Below are 22,921 nucleotides of genomic sequence, written 5' to 3' on the forward strand. Positions count from 1 at the left end.
ACATGGATTTATTTATTATATATTGATAGTAGGTTGGGCTTTTAAGATTGTTGTTTTTATTGATTTAATTTTCAGTCAATGGTTTATTATTCTCTTATTACTAATTTGCTCGGAACTATTCTTCCTTCATCGTGATTTTATCTCTATAGGTTTCATGAAAAGGTTTTTAATAAGGCATATGTTTTTTTTACCCTTGACTGTTTATGTGTTCCAAAAGTCCTTGTATTTTTCTTTTTATTTTAATTTAATTTATTATTTATTAAGGTGCTGCAAATGATAGGTGGTAGTTTTGGGATGACAACATAGTTGAGATTTTCCCTTAAAGAAAACACGGTTGGAATTTCATCATTATCATATGATGTTTTTTCACTATAATTTTGCTTAAAAAACTTGATATTGATTAATCACAACTAGTGTTCAAATACACACTTGAAATTATGGTTAATTAACGTCGGTAGAATGCTTATGTTTAGGTTCAAGACTTTAATTGTCGTCAATATTTTGGATTCTATTCTAACAAAATGAGCCAAAAGGTTCTGACAGCAGTGGCAAGCCTTATTAGAATGACAATATTAGTATATTTTCCATTTTATCTTCTATGAACTTGCATACATTTAAAAAATACATACATAAAAATTAAAGGGTTAATTATGTTTCTAGTCCCTATAAAATAGCGACCTTGTAAGTTTAGTCCTTACTTAATTTTAATAGCATTTTTAGTCCCTATAAAAAAAATTACTTATAATTTTAGTCCCTGCTAAAACAAAGTTTGATTAATTATCCTTAAACTCTTAAATTTTTGAACGATTTTTTTGAGACAAGATTAGAACACTATGAAATGTTCGTTTACTAAAATTTAGAATTTTCAGACATGAAATGAATTAAATATGAATTTTTTAAAACGACAAAAGTTAAAGATAAAAAGTAATAAAATCTGAATGTAGAAATCAAATTTTGCGATAATTTTTTGCGGAGGAACTTTTAGTAATGTTCTAAACATGTGTGCAAAAAATTGTTCAAAAATTTAAGAGTTTAAGCATAAATTAAACAAATTTGAATTGAGTAGGGACTAATACTCAGGGCAAAAAAACAAAATTAGGGACTAAAAATGCTATTAAAATTAAGTAAGGACTAAACTTACAAGGTCGCTATTTTACAGGGACTAGAAACATAATTAACCCAAAATTAAAAGACATCGTATCAAACAGTTATCTGGAGTCTCCCCCTTTCAATTCAAAATGGTTTATTTTGTCCTTTTCCCAATTCAAGTGGGATTTTAAAAATAATTTGTCTATCTTTTGTTTGTTATGTTACAGTTATATGTAGTTTGAAGAATTTGTGTCCTTTGACCAGAATATCCGTGAAATTAAATGTGTTAACTTAATAAAATACTAGTTTCCAATATAGTAGTGGTAAATAGCTAAAAACAATTTTAGATTAATTTTATAAGCAAAAAGGTGTGGAGAGGAGAGTAGTAGTGAGATGTTGGTTACAAAGCTTAAGGAATTGTCTCCAAAACAAGTTAAAAGACAAGACCAACCCAAAATGCTTTTTAATTACAGACTGAAAAATTCCATTCAAGGTAGGGGTAGAGCATCCAACCTAAAGTTATCAGATAATAACAGTAACACCTCTCTTTCTCCAAAGCATCCAAACCAAAGCTGAAAATAGTATTTTTCCTGTATTGTATTGTATTGTATTGTATTCTGCTCATTACATACAATACACATGCTCTTCTCCAATATCATATCCTCATAATTTGTTGAACTCACTCTCTGTCAATTTCATTCAAGAAAGATGATAACGTTAACAGATTTCTACCATGTGATGACGGCAATGGTGCCACTTTACGTGGCTATGATATTAGCTTATGGTTCAGTGAAATGGTGGAAAATATTCTCTCCCGATCAATGCTCCGGCATCAATCGCTTTGTTGCTCTCTTTGCAGTTCCTTTACTTTCATTCCATTTCATTGCCTCTAACAATCCTTACAAAATGAATCTACGCTTCCTCGCTGCAGACACACTTCAAAAGATTATCGTCTTACTTGCTCTCACCATTTGGGCCAACTTGAGCAAAAGGGGTTGTTTAGAATGGACAATAACACTATTCTCCATTTCAACACTCCCAAACACTTTGGTTATGGGAATCCCTCTTCTCAAAGGTATGTACGGTGAATTCTCTGGGAGTTTGATGGTACAAATTGTGGTCCTTCAGTGTATTATTTGGTACACCTTCATGCTCTTCATGTTTGAGTTTAGAGGAGCAAGAATGCTTATCTCTGAACAGTTTCCAGACACTGCTGCTACCATTGTCTCCATTCATGTTGACTCTGACGTCATGTCGTTGGATGGAAGACAGTGTTTGGAAACAGAAGCTGAAATCAAAGAAGATGGGAAGCTTCATGTTAAAGTGAGGAGATCAAATGCTTCAAGATCCGATATATACACAAATACAACACCTCCTCGAGCTTCAAATCTGACGAATGCAGAGATATACTCTTTGCAGTCATCAAGGAATCCAACTCCAAGAGGTTCCAGTTTCAACCACACAGATTTCTATTCCATGATGGGTGGTGGTGGTCGTAATTCTAATTATGATAATTCAATGTCTACGGGGGGGAATTACCCTGCGCCAAACCCTGGAATGTTCTCTCCCAAAAACGTTGCTGTTGCTGCTAAGAAAACAGAGGATCTTCATATGTTTGTTTGGAGTTCAAGTGGTTCCCCTGTTTCTGATGTGTTCGGCGGGGTTCATCATGAATATGGAACTGGAGTTCATGATCAAAAACATGTTAAATTGAATGTCTCTCCGGGAAAAGGTTGCTTCTTTTTTTTACTAATACTTGTTTGCTTGTGTGGTTGATTATTAATTAATATTGATTGATTGTTTGTTATTATCAGAGGAGCACAAGAGAGGGGAGGAAGTTAGAGCACAAACGATGCCACCAGCAAGTGTAATGACGAGGCTGATATTGATAATGGTTTGGAGAAAACTTATCAGAAACCCAAACACATATTCCAGCATTATCGGCCTAACTTGGTCACTCATTTCATTCAGGTATACATACATTTAATTATAATTAATTAATAATAATAACAATAGTAATCTTTGGTGTCCGTTGCATTGCAGGTGGCATATTGAAATGCCTGTTATCATAGCAAAGTCCATTTCCATATTGTCAGATGCAGGGCTTGGCATGGCCATGTTCAGTCTTGGTCAGTATTCAATGGAATCTGGTGTGGGAAACAATAACAATATTTAAATAACAAAAACTATACTACAACGTCTTTACTTGTTTGTTTTGTTTATTCTTCTTCCGACCTTTCTTTGCTTGCAAAAAATAAAAGAAAAAGAGGGGGCACAATTCCATCATCACTTTGAATATTATTATTTAAATGCTTTTTTGTTTGATAAAGCAAGCAAGTGTTTCACTATAGTACTCCCTCCGGTTCTAAATATAAGCAAATTTAACTTCTTAGATTCATTCAATTAATGATGTATGTGGTCCATATTATGAACCACATACATCATTAATTGAATGAACCTAAAAAGTCAAATTTGCTTATATTTAGGACCGGAGGGAGTAGTACATACCTTGTGAAAAAGCAAAGGAAACAGTGTAATTTAGTATTTTTGATAGGCTTTGTGTTGGTGGGTGGGTATGAATATGATGATGAAAGAAAGGTGTTTCTTTCACAATCACAAGACAAACAAATTGGAGAGCATGCTTGCCTTGTCTCCTTTTCCTTTACTATGTTGTTGGTGAAATGAATCGATGATGATGATGATGCATAATGATAATGACAGGTCTGTTCATGGCTTTGCAACCGAGGATTATAGCATGTGGTAATCGCGTAGCAGCTTTCTCTATGGCCGTTAGATTCCTTACTGGTCCAGCTGTCATGGCAGCTGCTTCCATTGCTGTTGGACTCAGAGGAACCCTCTTGCACGTTGCCATTGTTCAGGTACTCCCTTTCATTTCAACACAACCACCAATACAACAACATTTTCAATTGCATTCAAATATAAAGTTACATTGTCACTTTAATGTGTGAATAGAAGAAAACTCACATACCTAAGTTTGTGTTTGTGAATGTACAAACACAAACATCATAGTTGACAATTTGGTTTACTTTTCCTATGTTTGAAATCTTATTGTAGGCAGCACTTCCACAAGGAATTGTCCCATTTGTCTTCGCCAAGGAATACAATGTACATCCTGATATTCTCAGCACAGGGTATGTAGTACTACTATAATTTTTGTCTTCCATCAATTCAATTCAATCGGTTTCTTCATTTAATGCTAATCAATGGTGAATTAAATGCAGGGTAATTTTTGGCATGTTGATTGCATTGCCCATAACGCTCCTTTATTACATCTTGTTGGGGCTATGAATATCGGCCTTCATGCAAGCTTGTTTAATAGCTAGACCAAGAGAAACAAAATATCAGCAGCACTGTGTTGGATGAAATAGGAAAACATCGCCATTATTGAAAAATAGGACGAATCATCCAATTAATCAGTTTTTATTATTTTCTTTTTTAATGAATTGTCTTGCTTAGTGAAAATGTAAAATCATGCTAATAGCTAGAGGAGTAGTTAGTTTAATTTATAAAATGGTTGTGGCTATCTCGTAAAATTTCAAATTAAATTGTCCTAGATTCAACACCACTCAACTCATCAAACGAAAGAAGGAAAACAAGCAATTTAAAGAGTTGAAAATTGGAACCATTATCCCGGTTGTTTTACTTTGATTAAAAGGTCCGTTAGTTATAGCTTCTTTCTAAAATATATTTTTGTAGAGCAATATGTTTTAGTTATAATTTTTAAGGAAAGTTTAAATGAAAAATTCGTTTGAATAGTTTAACTTAAAATGTCATTTTAAGTATTTCATCATTTTGTTATAATTTTTTTTTATACTAAACTTTTCAAAAAATCTCTAATAAAAAACTATTTGAAATAGCTTTTCATAAAAATCATTTTCGAAAGATGTAATTTTGAAAAAATATTTGATTTTTACTATGTAAAATCTCAAACAATTAATATTTAAGTTAGTGAATGTCAAAATCTCTTTTTTAACTCTTACCAAATGAGTTTGAAATAACTTCTACTATTTTTGAGTAAATTTATAAAAAATCCATTTTAAAAAATACAAAGAAAAATCTTTTTTTTTTTAAATCTAAAACAAACGGGCCCTAAATTAGAACCATGAAAATTTGTCAATTTAGTCCTAAAATCTTAACAGTAAAGATTAAATTGACAAATTTTGTATATTTTAATAATGTAGTTTAGGGTTCTTTCAAACAAAAAAAATGTAGTTTAGGGTTGCTAAAAAAATTAATGTAGTTTAGGGGACTACATTTTTTGTACCTAAACTTCTTATAACATTCTAAACTTACTTGCAAAAAAAACTATTAAGAATTTATGTTGACTTGATTACTTGTAGTATAATTTTATAGGTACTAGAAGTTGCAAATCGTTTTTACATAACAGTAGAAAAAAAAATGTGGTAATGTTAAGGGGCAAAAAATTTAACCATTTTATTATATAGTAAATCATCAATTTGTCCCGCGAAATTGTAGGGATCCAACGTTTATCTCCTGGAGATTTGTAAATCTGCAATGGTGATCCATATTTTGAATAACGAAGACCAGCTTGGTCTTTATGTTAACTAGAACGCTGACCCGTGCAACGCACGAGTCTCACGGGCCGGAATAATTTGATACATAATAAAACGAAGAATTAATTAAGTTTTTAATCCCTATAAATATATCAAATTTCGTTTTTAGTCCTCATAAATTTTTTTGATAGATTTTGGTTCCTATAAAAAATTTCAGCACGTAGTTTTAGTCCCTATTAAATTAAAATTTGTTTAATTATGCTTAAAATTTTAAATTTGTTAATGATTTTTTACATACTTGTTTAAAACATTATAAAATGTTCCTTCGCTTAAACACATACTAAGCAAAGGCAAGCATACTAACTTGGTTTTGTCAATCTGTACTTTTAATTTAACCTGTGAATGCGCGCGATCTAGTTACTCAAGCCAAATCATTATTGAGTTTTCTTCATCAAGCATACCAACTTGGTGAATGACTATCTAACATTCAGAAAAATATTAACACCTTCCGGAGGTAGATCTAAAAATAAATTTCGTACATTTAGAGGTCGAAGCGCTAATAAAAGACAATGATAATAAATTTTTGAAATAATACTTATGCCAATGAATAAATTTATTTAGGTGGACTGGAAAAAGTTTCCTTAGCTAAGTAAATATAGCCGACACAGCAACTTGAAGAAAATTAAAAACCAAACTGTAAAAAACAAAAGGAAAAAACACAGATTATTTAATGTCTGATTTATGCAGATTGAAGGAATTCGATAACAAAGCAAACGGCTCCAGCATTCGAGCAAGCTAAACATCTTTGTCGTCCTTGTGCTCAATTTTGACACGAACAACTCTGGTAGGTTTTATGACCGACGTCTGGGCAGCTTCATCATCATCAACAGCCACAAAGTCAATGTTATTAGAGAACCTCTTAGCACCTGTTTTGGTGGTTGGTGTGTCAATCACACATGTATTGCTGCATGAGTCCTCAGCCTCTGGTACATCCTGCAGACATTGGCGACAAACAATTTGATCAATTGTGTTACAGATTAAACCTTTACGGACTCATGAAAGATTAATGTAATAATTACCATCTGAACATTTGAATTGTTTGGCGCAACACCATCCACACTAAGCTCAACAACAGATCCATCGTCGGGTTTCTATCACGTATACATCAATAAAGGGAAGCAATTAGCAACACGATTCTTCCTTTATGTGCATTATTCTATAACAATTATAAAACTGTAATATCAGTTATGTTCTACCTTCAAATTATACTTAAACATAAACATAAACAGCTCAATGACACCAACAACATTAGATGCCTTCTTTACGGCATAATTCCGATACTTCTTTACGACATTTCCTTCACCAACCTCAACCTTGAAAAGAATTTGCTTGTCAATCAGCACATTAAAATCAGCAGGATAATCATTGCCTACTGCTCCCTGCTCAAAAATAATAAAATGTTAGTACAAATTTTCGTCGGTAGATATACCTCATATATAGACCGCACATTTATACAATTATATAATACACGACTACCTCATCACGTTCATTGATCAAGTCTTGCACATTACACTCAATAAACTGGGTCACCTGGCGATCAAAAAGAACAAAAGTGGTGGACCCTGTGTCGTCCATCACGATGACATGCAGCTTGAACCTATCAAATAATCAACTATATCAATACAATTCCACGCATGATAAAACAAAAATTATATTCGGATAAACTTTGTTTACCTTGGGACTGCACCCTTGCAAGTTTTACACTTGCAACAATGGAGCACTCCATTGTCAACGGTGGCCAATGAAGCACACTGGGTGCATGATCGAAAGTACCAATCAACCCTGATTCGATCTCACATATAGTGGCAAGCACCGAACCTTGACAGATCTGTAAATATTTCGTAGCCTTTTGCATAAAAATATTGAACAAAAATAACAAAGATGAATCCAAAAATACATCTAAAAATTTCATTAAACAGATAGCCACCTCAGTTGACTCAATCATGCTTTCAATTGTCATTCGGTTGGTGTTGAGCAAGTCATCTGATAAAGACGCGGAGCTGTTCGTTGAAATCTGGCTGACACTTCGGGTTAATTGTATTGATGTATTTTTCATTCTAATAAAAGGGCACCAATGTCAATAGAAGAGTAGCGAGACTCAAGTAGCAAGGTAAGGGACGACAACATATAACTCATGTAACCTATTAATAATAATTGGACAATAATATTTGACAGTGTTACTATTAATATTGTGCTGCCCTTTTCTGTGTGCACATCTTCTCAAACTTTCTTACTTATTATAAATTCTAACATGCCATCAGAAAACTATTGTTAGTGGATATCTTTAGGGTCGTATGCCAAATAAGCTACCCATAAACGATGGGAGGACCTCCAGACAACTTAATTACGACCAACAAAACTTGCCTTTATTCTATAACATATAAAAATGTAAATGGTTACCCTGTCATGTACGCAGCGACTTCAGGCAAATCGCCATTAAGTATCAGCTTAGTCCCATTAAAGGCATTAGCAACTCCCATAGCACCTAATTTTTCAAAAATTCAACAGCAAGTGAACACAATTTCACATTTCATTCTTGATATCAGCAGAAAGCACAAACTTAAAACATGACATACCTAAATACATGCATGTCTTGCAGAACTGCAATATCAATATAGTAGGTGTGTGGTTGTCATGGTTGCCAAAAAAGGTCACAATTTTGTCAGCATGTTCACCCCAAAGAGAGCAATGCAAGTGGTTGTTTATGTAATAAAATATTACCAAAATATCAATTCAAGAACATAAGGTATATTAAAATTATATTACATGAACCAGCTACAAAGAAACAGACAAAACTTACTCAAGATCCTCTAAAGTGAGATCAATAACCCTGATTTTCGTTCCATCCTTTTCAGTTTCCCTTATATCACCTCTTTCAATTACATGACCAATACCATCTGAAATTACGTATACAAAAGCAAAAACAAATAACAAATGTATGAAATTCCTAAAGGAATGCTTATAGGTAGTAATAATGTACAACGCACATTCAGTATTGAAGTCTTTGAAGTCTTACCCGTAGACACTTGCTCGACAGTTGAAGAGAGAATTTCATTGAATGGCTTGAACTCAAAAACGTTCATAGGGATAGCAGGCGAGTGTACTTTGGTAAAAGTTGAATTGTGCATCATACTAAGCTTATGTTTGTGTGAAGTTACCTTATAAGGACCTTCATTAAAACCTACAATTGCATTTTCAAGCTGATATGTACCCCCTTCTTCAACCATGGACCTGAACTTTGCCACCAAATCTTTTCTAGCTGTGGCGTGAATACGTCCACCCTATTGACGACAACAACATCAGTAAACAGCTGGTTAAATTACATAACTAAAAAACAACGATGACATTAGTTTAATTTTAAAGCTAAGAGTGCAAACATGTAAAAACCTTTTCATCGACCAGTAACATGTTCATGAAAATGATGTTAGTGAGGACCTTCTTCTCTCGAATCAACCAAATGTGAGCAACTCACACACACATTTTGAGGTTCTTTCTTCATCCAGAAACAGCTGAGATTGGAGTGTATTTGGCAGACATCATTGGCCGATTTTTTCCTTTCCAAGAAAGAGAATGCTTGCTTAGATTGAGAAGGTCTGGCTAATAGGTTGTGATGTAATTATAGAAAAAGGTGCAATACGTGTGAGTATGATATGATGGTTGAGTAATAAAGAGTATTACTTATCACGTTAAGCACAAAATAGTGGAACAAAATTAGGAAATGGCCAACATTTTAGGATAAGGATTAATATGAATCAGCCTGAAATTAATATTGACATATTGTGTTTACTAAGGATTGGCATCTTAATAAGCATGAAAGATTGAAATACTCACTATTTTTAGGAAATAGCATAATTTGTTATGCACATTGTGTTGACTTCTCTGCATAAAAAATAGGCGATTTTGTTTACTAAAGATTGACATACTGATAAGCATGGAAAAATAGGACATTCTGTTAACTAAAGATTGACACATTGATAAGGATGAAACACATGACACAAATTAATATGAAAGAGTTTTTGCGTAAAACGGAAGAGATAATAGGGCCAATTTGTTTCGGAAGTAGAGATAAATATGAAATAGTTGTTTCGGAAAACAGAAGAGATAAATATGAAATAGTTGTTTCGGAAAAATAGGGCTATAGATAAATATGAAATAGTTGTTTCGGAAAACAGAAGAGATAAATATGAAATAGTTGTTTCGGAAAAATAGGGCTATAGATAAATATGAAATAGTTGTAGGGCCAATTTGTTTCGGAAGTAGAGATAAATATGAAATAGTTGTTTCGGAAAATAGAAGAGATAAATATGAAATAGTTGTTTCGGAAAAGAGAAGAGATAAATATGAAATAGTTGTTTCGGAAAATAGAAGAGATAAATATGAAATATGATCAATGGCTAAAATTGAATGGCGCCTAAATGTGCAAGATCCAATGGCTTAGAAAAGTGGAGGGAAAAATGGGGGGAAAATATTAGGGTTAGGGTTAGCTTTAGGGGTTAAGCTTTAGTAAGTAAGATTTTTATCTAATTTTTATATAATTATTTGATTTATGTAAAATTTGCAAACTTCGGTTTGTTTTCATTAAATTTTTTACGTGGATCAGCTGGAAATAAACAAGATTTCGAGATTCCATTGCATGGAATTTGCATGTCACTCATCCATGCCGATTTATGTCATCAAAATGCATTTATGTGGTGATCATCAGGGTTTAGTCACGTTGCGTCGCTAATGACAGTCGTGGTGGTCCCGATATTAATTGTAAGGTGTACCAGATGGTAAGAGAAAAATCTAAAGATAAATAACATTAAGATGCACGTCTAAGACTCATATATATTTTTGATCAAGAAGAAATGATAAAAACAAAACCAAACTACAATCTCAAGCGAGCAACTCCAAGAGCATCATCCAGAAGAGAATATTGTAGTTGAGGAGGGCAAAAAATCCAAGACTTTAGATTATCCGAAGAAGAAGCACCATGCTTAGCAAGCCAATCCGCACACGCGTTGCCTTCACGGAGGGTATGATAAAAATTAACAATCCAAAGTGAGCCAAAGTGACAAAGTGTTGGAATATTTTATAATAAGTATATTATATAATAAGTATATTAGCTATTTATCAATTATGAGTCTTGATTGATTAGTGATTGAATTAACTAACAAGGCTAATTAGATTTCTATTTGAATAGTTAATTATTTAATTAATAAACACGAGAAACTCTAATTGACCATAGCACTATAAGAGGTTATGATCCCCTATATAACAGACTAACTTCAATATCATTGTCTCTTCTCCCCATATGAAAAGTTTCTAAGGCGTTATGAGTCTCGAATAAGGAATAATTAAACCAATCGCCGCTAACTCTTGATTGTGTGTTTTATATCCTATTTACGTCTCAGATGATTACTGTTGAGAGGCCACCATCAAATATTTATGAGGTATTTCTAATATTTAATTCCTAATATCTTCATAAATCAAACATGTCGTCATAGATCCTAGCAAATACTGGAATTACTCGAGGAAACCAACATTTATTTTAATCATATAAGAGATAATTTCGAAAATCTTCGAGATGTATCTTTCAAGGATAACTTATGGGTAAAATAGTCTTTCAAAAGATAATCTTAAACCCTTTAGGATGTATCTACCTGACACATGTATTAAGGGTAAAAACATAATTTTGAAGAGTATAAGAGACATGGATGAGGCCTAAAAAGAACTCTTTCCAAAAGACTATTATATTTTTTTAATAAAAAAAAGGGTTCATCGGTTGTGTTAATGGGCCACCCATTGTGAAGATAAAAAATGATTTTTATGTCCAAATGGTTCTCTACTTTGAAAATTGTTCTTTAAGCTTCCTTGTTTGCTCTTAGACACCCTAAAATTATCCTTTTACCTCCAACGATTGTTACATGTCGTTCGCTGATCTACGATAGTTGACAGTCGTTTCAGATCCAGAGTTGTATATAAGGTATGGGTGTTTATGGTGAGGTTTGGTTCGGTTTTGAGGCTAAAAGTCATCCGAACCGCAAGATAAAAACCGAACCAAACCAGTGCAGTTTGGATTGGTTTGGCTGTTGCATTTTATTGCGAGCCAATACAATTTTTTGTTTTCAACGTTAAAATTAAGTTAAAAGTTAAAAACAACTTATGTTCAACAATGTTCCCATCAACATAGACCAAATTAATAACATGGACCAGAAAACAATTCGGTTAAGTAAGAAATTCAAAAGTATAAGAGTTTATCATTCTCTAAAATTTCTCATTGAGTTTTTATTCAAGATATATCTAACATAAACATATATCCAGAAGAGCAATTATAATTAAATTAAAGCACAAAAATATAAATTTAAAATCAAAACCATAGGAAAAACTTAACAAGAGGAAAAATATGTCGTAGTCAAAAAAACAAAAAAGGAAAAAACATGTTATTCTATAATTTTTCTCATTGAATTTCTATGAGTACTAGGTTGGTGACCTAAGTTTTAATTAGTGTTTATCTTATGTTGCGGTTTAGTTTGGTTGTTAAAATAAAAACCGAACCGAACCATGCAGTTGAGTAAAACAATGATCCGAATACATTCGAACCAAATGCGTTTTTCAGTTTGGGTTGGTTCGGTTTGCGGTTTTTCTTTTAGGTTGGTTTGGTTTCGAACACCCCTAATATAAGGAACAAAAAGAAAACACTCACGTTTTTTTTCTTTCTTTTCTTCTTCCAGTTTTTGTATATACATGTCGATCTCGAACAAACATTAACTACCGTAGACTAGTGAACAACTATTAACTGTTGTTGGGGGATAAAAAGGTAATTTCGAAACGTCTAAGTTCAAATAAAGAAGATTAAAAAGCACATTTGTAGTTTGTCAAACTTCTTTGTCCATTTTCACTCCACTACCTTAAAAACACATATTCCAGTATCTGACTCTCATCATCCATTTTTGCGACACCCATGTCTTGGCCATTTCAAACAACTTAATTCACACTTGTTTTAACATTGACAATGCACTCACTCTCAATCTAATTCCCTAATGTGTTGGCTAAGATTACAATGTCTTCTTCTGTAAAAAAAAAAAAAGATTACAATGTCGTCTAAGATGGAGAAATTTGTTGTTGCCAAAAAATATGTAAATCAGTAATTATATATCTGATGACATTGTCTTCTCCGTACTGTCAAAGTTGGCCATCAAATATTTGAAGCTATTTGAATGTGTATGCTGTATGCAAATCATAAATGCTCTTGTTTTAAAACCCTCTTTTCATGTTATAAAAAGAAAAAAAAACTTTTCATGACCATATTTTGCACCAATATCAAGGGGGTCTTGGTATAAGAGATATTCGTTATGTTAACCTTAGTCTCTTAGCTAAGTGGAGATGGAGAATTATTCATGGAGAGGAGGCTCTTTGGAAAGAAATGTTGAAGGAGAAATATGGTGCAAGGATATGTGGTTTATTGGAGGTTGAGGATGGTAATTGGCCTAGGTATATTTCTAAGTGGTGGAAAGATATAATGACTCTAGAAGATAGAGAAAGTCCTAGTTGGTTTAACGAGGAGGTTGTTAGGAAAGTTAAGAATGGTTTAAGTACTTCCTTTTGGAATACCAAATGGAGGGGAGAGGTGCCTTTATGCCGTAAATATCCTAGACTTTTTGCTATTTCCAATCAAAAAGAGGCTAAAGTGGCGGAGGTATGGCGGGAAGGTGGTTCTGGTCCCGATTGGAATTTCACTTGGAGGAGAAGGTTGTTTGTTTGGGAGGAGAACTTACTTAATAATTTGCTTCTTGATTTACAAGATTTCGGGTTGGCCCAAGGGGAGGATGTGTGGAGTTGGAAGTTGGAGGAGGGTGGTGGGTTTACAGTGAGCTCTATGTATAAGAAGTTGGCAAAAGTTCCGGTTCTAGAGGAGGAGTGGGGAGAGGCGGAGAATAGGGTCTTCACTCAAATTTGGAAAACTCCGGCGCCTTCTAAAGTGGTGGCTTTATCTTGGAAAGGCTTACTTAACCGAATTCCAACTAGAGCAAACTTATGGCGGAGAAATGCTTTACAACCGGATACTAGTCCTAATTGTGTTTTATGTAATGAGGCGGTGGAGTCAACCAATCATCTTCTACTACATTGTCGTGTGACTTGGAATATTTGGATGAAGGTGCAATGTTGGCTAGAGGTGAATGTCATCACACCTTCTAACCTTTTTGCTCATTGGTGGTGTTGGGATGGGCAGCTGTCGAATAGGAAATATTTACAAAGGGGGATGAAAATTATTTGGCATGCGGTGATTTGGGTGATTTGGAATTGTAGGAATAATATTATTTTCAATAATGTTGGTGTGGATGTGGAGGATGCAGTAGAGAATATCAAATTGCTGTCATGGAAGTGGAGTCTTTCGCGTTTGAAGATGCATCCTTGTTTGTTTTATGAATGGCAATGGAATCCGAAGTGGTGTCTCGATTATAGCCGTGCTTGAAGGCTCTTTTGGTGTAGCTTGCGCTGCTGTAGGGACGTGGAGAACCGCTGTTGTGGTTTTGACAGTAGCCTTATTGGTTGTCTGACTGTTATGCATTGGCCCTGCTGTTGTTTTCTGTCTGGGAGGCGTCTGCGGCCATTTGTGTATGTTTTGGCAGTGTATTGGAGTTTACTTTGTACTATAGTGGAACTTTGTTTTTAAGAGGTTTTTTATCGAGTGGTGTATTGGGGTTGTGTCTGTTATTTTGGCACAATATTGTACTCTTTTTCCTCCTTGCGGGTTTTGTGCATCTTGCGCTAACCTAGCCTAATAATATTTGCCGATTCAATTTTTTTTTTTTGCACCAATATCATGTCTTATTAGGATGATACATCACTCATCCTTGAGCAGCAAACTGTACCTGCCATGATGGGTGATCAAGTCCACACAAGACTCTTGAAGCTCCGGTGTTAAATTATTTTGATATCAATCTAACAATATTATTATTTTTTTTGACAAAATCAATCTAACAATATTTAAATTGTGTATCCTAAGTACTAACGCAATCTTAAAATTATTTATATTTTGATGTTGTACTCCCTCCGTCCCACAGTACATAACACAATTGACCCTATTACGCATACCAATGCATAATTTTGAGCTTAAATATCTTGAATAATATATTAGAAAAAATTATGAAAATTTGATATTTTGAAAATACTCATCGAGACGAACCTAACGACATCTTATATGATATTATTTATCTTTGTATATTAGTATAAAAATATGGTCAAAGTTAGTTAGGTCAAAATTGCAAATTTTTAAAGAGGTCGTCTATTGCGGGACGGAGAGAGTATAAGTTAAGATAGATATTTTGTGGATGCATCAATTATTGGTTATTGTATGACTCAATAGATTCTACTGCATGTGTTGCTCCAAAAACAAAAAGATTCTTTTAATCATTTTACCCGATATATAATTGGTAATTACACCCTCCGGTCACTATTATAAGCAAAAAAACTACATTTTAGATTCATTCGTTAAATGATATATGTGGTTCATAATAAAGACCACATACATTATTTAATGAATGAATCTAAAATGTAGTTTTTTTGCTTATAATAGTGATCGGAGGGTGTACTCCCTAATAGAAATAGAAAATAAAAGCTTGATGTGGCTGAAAAACCATGTGGCAAAGAACCATTGGCCCAACGGGATCCTGATAGATTCCGTTCAAGAATCGTTTGTTTCTTTTATTCGTCTCGCATCATCGCCATCGCCATCGCAATGCAAAAGAATCTTTGCCAAAAAAGATCATTATTTAACTTAAGAGCCACGTATTAGATGATTCATTAGTTTTTGTCTTAATCTTTCTCAAAAAACACCACCAATAAAAATATGTATTAACCACCCAAAAAATATCTTTCTCAAAAAAGATTTGGGTAGTCCAAAATTTAGTGAAGAGGTAAACAATATCTAGAAGTAAGAAAAAAATATATATACTTGAGAAGTTTATTCCAAAATTGTATAATTTTGATCCCTTATTTTAATTTTTGTCGACCAATTCATTATTTTGGTCATCCTGTTTAATGGTAGTTTAATAGTAATGTCGTAACAGTAAATTATTCTTTTCGATTAAAAAAACATAAATTATTTTATATCTTTTGTATAATTTCAATTGATCTTGTTTTATCTAAAGATGATTGATCGCAACCAGATTTAAAGTTTTGTTTTTAAAAACTTTCAACAATTAGGCCTTTGTTTATGTTAGATCATCTAATATACCGACACATCGTTGGATTAGGTGATCAAAATTATTGGTTAGTTAATTTTTTAAATGGGCCCAAAATTGCACATCTAAGCCCATTAGTTTTTTGAAAAAGAGGAAAACATCATTATTTATATTTTAAGGTCATGTTAACTTGTGCCCTTAGGGCCATGTTAACATCATTTTTAGGGCACAAGTTAAGAAGTTTAAAATGGAAATTAAAAATAAATTTTATATTGAAAGTATAACTTTTGCAACTTTTAAGACATTGAATGCACAAGTTACAAGAAAAACCTTCTACATTTGGTTTCTTAACTTATGTCTCAAGGGCACAAGTTAACATTTCCTATATTTTAATAGATAGATGAAATGACAATAAAGATAGTAAATTTAATTATTAACCACAATGATATAATAAATGATAAAATAAGAGAAATGATATTTGTACAACTAGTAATATTATTTAATTATCGGGGCGGGGTGGAGGTAAATGGTGTATATAAATGAAGGTAGATTGTGTGGTGTGAAGAGGTAGGCAGGCAAGGCGGAGAGAGAGAGAGAGAGAGAGAGATCGATTAATGCAGCAGAGAGGAAGAGCTTCTAACCGTAGATCCAGGAGTTTCTCAAGGTCTCGCCTCGCTATCGAAGGCACTTAATCAAACAACACAACACAACACAACACAATTCGCATTTCATTCTTCCATGGCTTCACCAGGTATTATGTCACTCACTCACTCACTCACTCACTCTTTTCTTTCTCTCTTCTTCCTTAATGTCGTAATAATAATGATTCGCATTTCAATTTTGCAGGTATGACGATGAGTGATGAACGTGAAATTCAGAAATCATACTGGATTCAGCATTGTGCTGATCTCTCTGTCGAGGCTATGATGCTTGATTCCAAAGCTTCTGATCTCGACAAGGAAGAAAGACCTGAGGTCCGTCTCCTCATCTTTCACATTTCTTAATGTTAATTTAATAATAATAATAATAGATCTAAATCTAATCTCAGCTACATTAAGATCCAATTGCACCATCATATTATCATCTTAAGCTCTGTCTCTTGTTCTCTCCCTCTTCAGTTCACCCGTGGATGTTAAGAATTATTTTCATTTTATAGGGAATATCATTTTTCTTGATTCATCTAACTCTAGATGACGTGTGTATATGAATCAATTAAGTATAATACACTTTTCCATTAATCTGATATATCATACCATCATCTACCATTTAGTAGCCGATTCATTTGGTTTTAATTTACACACACATATCGTAGTATTGTGCTCTGTCTTTCCCCGTTTTCAAACTTCCACACTTATACTTTGGACTCCTAATTTTCTCTTTGCAATATCAACAAGGAATTTCATCCAATAATGAACCAATCCAATTCATAGTCTAATCAAAATCTCAAGTAAGAGCATGACGTCAGGAAAAAGAAATAATTTTACTCAAACAAACTGGCATCAAATTTCGCCCACATATTTCCATAAAATTTGCCTGTCAATGTCATTACGTACCTTTTTCATTTCATTTTGTTTTCATCTTCATTTTTTTATTGCCAGACATTGCTTTTGTATTCATCTATTTTTTTTTTTTTATATACATAGGTACTTTCCCTGCTACCAGAATATGAAGGAAAATCAGTTATTGAGCTTGGAGCCGGTATTGGAAGATTTACCGGAGAATTGGCGCTGAAAGCTGGTCAATTGCTGGCTGTGGACTTCATTGAGAGTGCAATAAAGAAGGTAATTGCACTGTCTTACCATTCTGAGAATTGTTATTGTTGATACACGCACGTGTGCACACACACACACACACATACACAACACACTTATCATGAAGTAACTTGAACAACTCATAACGTTCTGTAGAACGAAAGCATTAACGGACACTACAAAAATGCCAAGTTTTTGTGCGCTGATGTCACCTCTCCAAAGATGGATGTTTCTGAAGGATCTGTTGATGTGATTTTCTCAAATTGGTTACTGATGTATCTTTCAGATAATGAGGTCAGTATTTTATTTTTATTTTAGAGCACACAACAAAACTTTAATAGTTTTTTTTTTCTTTTCAATTCGGACATTTTGAAGTCAGCATTATGTATGATTGTATGAACTGTGGAGTAATTGCCCATGGTTCCAATTGACAGTAAACAAGCTGTAAATAAAAAAATCAACTTTGGCATTTTTCTACATATCTTCTATCAGTGCTTTGTGGTATCCGTGAATTTAAGAACATGTTAAGTTACTAAGCAAAGCATGGATATATTTTAATTTCCATTGCAAATAATTATTCTAGTGTCATCAGACATTTTGTTTAATCTCAATTATTGGGGAGAACCGCGTAGTATTTCCCAATGCTGTTAAACACGGGTAGTGGATTGTTAAAATTCCACTACACAACAGTGCTATAGTGCTGTTATAGTAGCTATTTGACAACATTTTGTACTAAATAGCATATTGCGGAACAATAGTGGTTTGTCCAAATTCCGCCACACTATACACTTATAAGTTGGAAAACGAATATTTCATTTAACAAAACATGACTTAGTTGGCTTCGTATCACTAACCTTTTGTTTTTCCCTTGGTGCTTCAGGTTGAGAATTTAGCAAAAAGAATGATGAAATGGTTGAAAGATGGTGGATATATATTCTTCCGAGAATCCTGTTTCCACCAATCTGGGGATTCAAAGAGAAATTACAATCCTACTCACTACAGGGAACCCAGATTTTACACAAAGGTTTGTTCTTTGTAGTTATCTCTATCCCTTGGTCTCTGCCAGATTATTGTTTGATTAAAAAAAGATTGACATCAACTTTGGGCTAATTCTAGTGTATGATTTCTATCTTATGGAGATAGAACCTTTTGATTAAATAAAACAGCTTCAAAACATGTTTGAACCTAATTAACGGGAGTGTTTTGTGATGGTAAAGGTGGGCTATAGGTCATGGGTTGCTTTTCCAAATTTTACGGTTGGTGTCTCATGTTCAAACTTTTTCAAATTAAATTTTTCATTTATAATGTATTTGAAGTGTTGAGCATTCATTAGATTAGAAGTGCGTGATTAATGTGAGTTAATGTTGAGCACTCATTGGATTATATTTTGTAAGGCAAATAATACCTTTTGGTTTGGTAACTTTGATCTGTAGGCAAATAATACCCTGTTGGTTTGGTAACTTCAATCCGTCTTCTCCTTTGTTCATGCAGGTATTTAAACAATGCCATATGAGTGATATCTCTGGGAATTCCTTTGAGCTTTCTCTTGTGGGCTGTAAATGCATTGGAGCATATGTTCGAAATAAGAAGAATCAAAACCAGGTAAAAAAGCAGGATTAAATTTCGTGTAATTATTATCGTGAATTTAACTTATCCAATTGACTGATGTATACATGTGTACAATAATATTTTCATGGTGCAGATTTGCTGGATATGGCAAAAGGTTAGATCACATGATGATAGGGGATTCCAGAAGTTCTTAGATAGAGTTGAATATAGTGAGAAGCGTATTTTACGATATGAGCGCGTGTATGGCCAAGGCTTTATTAGCACTGGAGGACTTGGTATGCCTTTATATTTTCCTTTCTCCGCTTCAAATTAACATGTTAGAATGATCTTTCTTGACTTGCTGAAAAAGTGATGTTCCGTTGTCATTTACCTGGTCTAGTAATTACAAGGTGTTAGGACAATTCCCTTACCTAAAAACACAGCAGTCGCAGCTGTTCAGTATTATTTTAGATTCATGAGATAATTGACGTGTGCACAAGAAATAGTTGGCCAATATTTTCTACCTTTTCATTCTTTGGTGACTGGGGTGACTAGCTTTATTATATTATCATTACATTTTATTTTGGTGTATTTAGCATACATACATACATCATACGTGTTCAATTTTCCATTTGATTATTCTTCCTCTTATAATTATCGTGTAATGTATATCTGTCTAAAATTGAAAATTATTATGTAATTGTACCTGGTTGCTAGTATTGAAGTATCATTGTTCTTATGTTACTATATTTTTTTACAAAAAAAAATTTGTTTTTAATTTTTTCTTTTCAATTTTCAAGCTATTGGAAACTGCATGTTTACTTAAAATTTTAAAACATATTGATTGGTGTTTTTTTCAGCGAGAAGCGTGTGATCAGGAGAGATATGATATAAATTCAATGTATTTACCTTTTGAAATGCCTAGCTTTGATACTCATTGTTGAAGAATTGAACATGAGAATGAATGTTCTTCAAAGAAGATAAGAATAAAACATAACAAATTTGTCATATAATTTTTTAGAGCATGGCTTCTAATAGCACAAACAAATATATCCATTTGGATCGTATCTTGAAATTATGCCAAAGATTCACCGCTGCTTATCACTTAATATAGTTCTAATTATGATATGTTGCTCTTAGACTGGTGCATGTATGATGCCATACTTGGTTTTCTTTTCTTTTTTCACATGAAGAATCTATCATCCTGATCAAGGTTAAGTTCTTTTGTTTCAACTTATTGTCTGTGTTTCTAACTTATGAGTTGCTTAATTCTTGGGCAGAAACGACAAAGGAACTTGTAGCTAAGCTGGAACTAAAGCCTGGTCAGAAAGTACTGGATGTTGGTTGTGGTGTTGGCGGAGGTGATTTCTACATGGCTGAAAATTTTGATGTTGAGGTTGTTGGTGTAGACCTCTCCATAAATGTGATTTCCCGTGCTATTGAACGTGCTATCGGACTGAAATACACTGTTGAATTTGATTGTGCTGATTGCTCCAAAAAAACATATCCTGAGAAGACCTATGATGTAATCTACACTCGTGATGCCATGCTATACATCAAAGTAAGGAATTATCTTGTTAAGCTTTGAAATATTCAATCAATAGATAGCTTTATCCTTTTAGCCCCAGGTGTATGTAACTGTAAGCATGAATGAAGGACGATTTTATCAAATTAAATTTCCTTCCTCTGTAACAATTGCTTGGAATAAAAGAATACCTAAACTCTAGGTTGAAAGTGATTTGGCAGTGGCCATCCACCTTATTACTCGTAAATGTTATTCCTTTTCGGTTCTTACACTTGCAAGCAAATTAAACTATTGGTCTCGTTGGCTCTCCATTAAGAAGAATTCTGGATTTTAATTTTGATCAATCATTTTGTTGGCTAAAGGGATACCTTTTTATGTCTGTACTTTGTAATTCATTTCATTTAATATTTTTGTTATTGTTTTATTTGATAGTCGTGAAGATCCTGACCTTTGTATTCTGCAATGTACTCTGGATTTGTTGCAGGACAAACCAACATTATTTAGATCATTTTACAAGTGGTTGAAACCTGGAGGTCAACTTCTAATTACTGATTACTGCAAAAGTGCTGGAAGTCCATCTTCAGAATTTGCTGAATACATCAAGGAAGGAGGATATTATATCCATGACATGAAAGAATACGAGCAGGTCCGTTTGTTGTCTTACTCTCTTTCACCCATTTGATTTCAGCTGACACTACTCGAGTTTATTTTTCTTTTATGACAATCCCCTTGTGTTCTAAATCTGCTGCAGATGCTGGAGAATGCTGGATTTGATGTCATTGTTGAGGATCGAACTGATCAGGTTTGTTTGATCCTTTGGTCTAGTTTGCTTGGTATTTGCAATTTTTGTTGTGCTTCTTAAGTTCTAATAACTTCATTGTTACTTGTGGTGTTTAGTTTGTGAAAACACTGCAGCAGGAGCTAATTGCTCTCGAGAGCCAGAAGGACGACTTCATCAGTGATTTCAGCAATGTGGGTTTCTCATTATGTTTCTGATATGACTTTTGTAATACTTTATTTTAGGTATCTGTTTCCCTTAATTTAAAAGCTTTGATTGTTTTCAGGATGACTACAATGAAATTGTGGAGAGATGGAAGGCGAAGCAGATCAGGGGTGAACGAGGGGAGCAGAAGTGGGGCTTGTTCATTGCCAAGAAAATATGATTCGCTTATCATATATCCTGCTTCAGTTCTTGCTATTATATTACTCCAGTGTGAAAGTAGTTTTCCTAATAATGTGTATGTTGAACAATAAATGTGTTTTGGATGCTCTTCTTCAGTATCGTGTTTTTCTTGATTTGACATTTTTGTTAAGTTTGTTGGTAATGATTGTTCTCCTCATTTGGATCTTTGAGAAGAAAACATGTTTCCCTCATCTTGTTTTCCATCTCCTTGTTGAAAAACCAACTAGTAAGGATTTGAATCGGCTTAGATATCTATTCCCTTTCCTTTACCTCTCTTTATTTCTTTTAGAATTTCTATCAACACTCTTTTGTCACTCGTTTTCTACTCTAGCTCTATTCAATATTGATTGCTGGATATTTATGTGGGTCTTATGAATTTTTGTGATTTTTTTTTAAATTGGTGAGATCTGCATAAATTTCAACCAATATCAAAGAGAGGGTTGGTGCTTAAGCCCTTTATTACCCAATAATTATAAAATAGCGTGGTCTTTGTGCATGCTTATCAAATGTGGCAACAAGATTATACTTTTGGCAAAATTAAGTTGTTTTGGACCAAGAACCACTTATTCCTAATATCTACTATATCCTTTATTTAACTTGGAAAACAATAGGGCCTAAATTTTATAACCATATTATCTGATGAATTTAATATTGAGCACCATCAGGGTAAAGATTTACATTGTCAATCAATCTCTTTTTTACAGCAACCATCGTAATGGATAAAAACTAAGATGGTGGGACAAGCTCAAAATGGATAAATCAGACTCGAACAGTGTTATTATGAAGAATCTCGTGGACCATCCCCAACTGGAGGTTTCAAATTTTAAAGACTTGCTACCTATTACTTCATTGAGGAGAATTTTTTTGTTAACGAGTGCTCCCGGAACACTCTTTAAGCATTTTAAAAGAAGAAATTATTCCATAAAAAAGTCAAATATTTCAATTTCCAATGCATTAATTACAAAATTTAAAAAAAAAAGTTACCATTTTAAGATCTTAAAGAGTGTCCGTGCCCCGAGGCACTAGTTAACATTTCCTTAGACCTTATATAAATATTTTGCAAT

At 33.5% G+C, this 22,921-nt stretch overlaps 5 protein-coding genes across 6 annotated transcripts; 3 read left to right on the forward strand and 2 right to left on the reverse strand.

The window, feature by feature from the left end:
- Nucleotides 1-1,478: 1,478 nt before the first annotated feature.
- Nucleotides 1,479-4,738, forward strand: LOC146934822 (auxin efflux carrier component 1-like). Of its 2 annotated transcripts, none has more exons than XM_085706770.1 (6): nt 1,479-2,821; nt 2,904-3,060; nt 3,133-3,218; nt 3,811-3,968; nt 4,165-4,241; nt 4,332-4,738. In XM_085706770.1, exons 1-6 carry the CDS (start codon nt 1,798-1,800, stop codon nt 4,396-4,398), a joined length of 1,569 nt encoding a protein of 522 aa, XP_085562896.1. In that variant the 5' UTR covers nt 1,479-1,797; the 3' UTR covers nt 4,399-4,738. The 2 variants fall into 2 exon arrangements, with proteins under 2 accessions (XP_085562896.1, XP_085562895.1); XM_085706769.1 differs by having other exon boundaries at nt 1,483-2,821; nt 3,133-3,239.
- Nucleotides 4,739-6,184: 1,446 nt separating this feature from the next.
- On the reverse strand, nt 6,185-7,262 carry LOC146934823 (uncharacterized). Its single transcript, XM_085706771.1, has 4 exons — nt 7,161-7,262; nt 6,881-7,063; nt 6,704-6,775; nt 6,185-6,617 (listed from the first exon to the last, which is right to left on the reverse strand). The coding sequence occupies exons 1-4, from the start codon at nt 7,257-7,259 to the stop codon at nt 6,420-6,422; spliced, it is 552 nt and encodes a 183-aa protein (XP_085562897.1). The 5' UTR covers nt 7,260-7,262; the 3' UTR covers nt 6,185-6,419.
- Nucleotides 7,263-7,296: 34 nt separating this feature from the next.
- Nucleotides 7,297-9,930, reverse strand: LOC146934824 (uncharacterized). Its single transcript, XM_085707945.1, is given in 7 exon segments — nt 7,297-7,512; nt 7,612-7,741; nt 8,085-8,169; nt 8,261-8,388; nt 8,485-8,581; nt 8,701-8,965; nt 9,072-9,930. Coding segments are annotated over 7 exon segments (1,074 nt in total). The 5' UTR covers nt 9,225-9,930.
- Nucleotides 9,931-13,089: 3,159 nt separating this feature from the next.
- LOC146934825 (uncharacterized) lies at nt 13,090-14,139 on the forward strand. The gene has a single exon (XM_085707947.1). It carries the CDS (start codon nt 13,090-13,092, stop codon nt 14,137-14,139), a length of 1,050 nt encoding a protein of 349 aa, XP_085564073.1.
- A 2,280-nt stretch (nt 14,140-16,419) lies between these two features.
- XPL1 (S-adenosyl-L-methionine-dependent methyltransferases superfamily protein) lies at nt 16,420-22,126 on the forward strand. The gene is made up of 12 exons (XM_085706776.1): nt 16,420-16,601; nt 16,697-16,824; nt 17,494-17,631; nt 17,758-17,895; nt 18,482-18,625; nt 19,093-19,203; nt 19,304-19,445; nt 20,430-20,710; nt 21,159-21,320; nt 21,426-21,476; nt 21,572-21,646; nt 21,739-22,126. Exons 1-12 carry the CDS (start codon nt 16,589-16,591, stop codon nt 21,835-21,837), a joined length of 1,482 nt encoding a protein of 493 aa, XP_085562902.1. The 5' UTR covers nt 16,420-16,588; the 3' UTR covers nt 21,838-22,126.
- Nucleotides 22,127-22,921: the final 795 nt, after the last annotated feature.

Source organism: Medicago sativa, chromosome 4 (genome assembly GCF_051527215.1).
Source record: "Medicago sativa cultivar Bolivia chromosome 4, Bolivia_mono, whole genome shotgun sequence".
In the NCBI taxonomy this organism is placed as follows: Eukaryota; Viridiplantae; Streptophyta; class Magnoliopsida; order Fabales; family Fabaceae; genus Medicago; species Medicago sativa.

What these genes read in the sequence shown, in the direction of transcription:
- LOC146934822 (XM_085706769.1), top strand. Translation starts at nt 1,798, where the DNA reads ATGATAACGTTAACAGATTTCTACCATGTGATGACGGCAATGGTGCCA. An exon ending in TGGTCACTCATTTCATTCAG is followed by an intron (nt 3,061 to 3,132) that starts GTATACATACAT and finishes GTTGCATTGCAG; the next exon opens with GTGGCATATTGAAATGCCTG. An exon ending in CCTGATATTCTCAGCACAGG is followed by an intron (nt 4,242 to 4,331) that starts GTATGTAGTACT and finishes AATTAAATGCAG; the next exon opens with GGTAATTTTTGGCATGTTGA.
- LOC146934823 (XM_085706771.1), bottom strand. Translation starts at nt 7,259, where the DNA reads ATGGACGACACAGGGTCCACCACTTTTGTTCTTTTTGATCGCCAGGTG. An exon ending in TGATCAATGAACGTGATGAG is followed by an intron (nt 7,064 to 7,160) that starts GTAGTCGTGTAT and finishes ATTTTTGAGCAG; the next exon opens with GGAGCAGTAGGCAATGATTA. An exon ending in TGTTTAAGTATAATTTGAAG is followed by an intron (nt 6,776 to 6,880) that starts GTAGAACATAAC and finishes TATACGTGATAG; the next exon opens with AAACCCGACGATGGATCTGT.
- LOC146934825 (XM_085707947.1), top strand. Translation starts at nt 13,090, where the DNA reads ATGTTGAAGGAGAAATATGGTGCAAGGATATGTGGTTTATTGGAGGTT.
- XPL1 (XM_085706776.1), top strand. An exon ending in TATTAGCACTGGAGGACTTG is followed by an intron (nt 19,446 to 20,429) that starts GTATGCCTTTAT and finishes ATTCTTGGGCAG; the next exon opens with AAACGACAAAGGAACTTGTA. An exon ending in ACATGAAAGAATACGAGCAG is followed by an intron (nt 21,321 to 21,425) that starts GTCCGTTTGTTG and finishes AATCTGCTGCAG; the next exon opens with ATGCTGGAGAATGCTGGATT.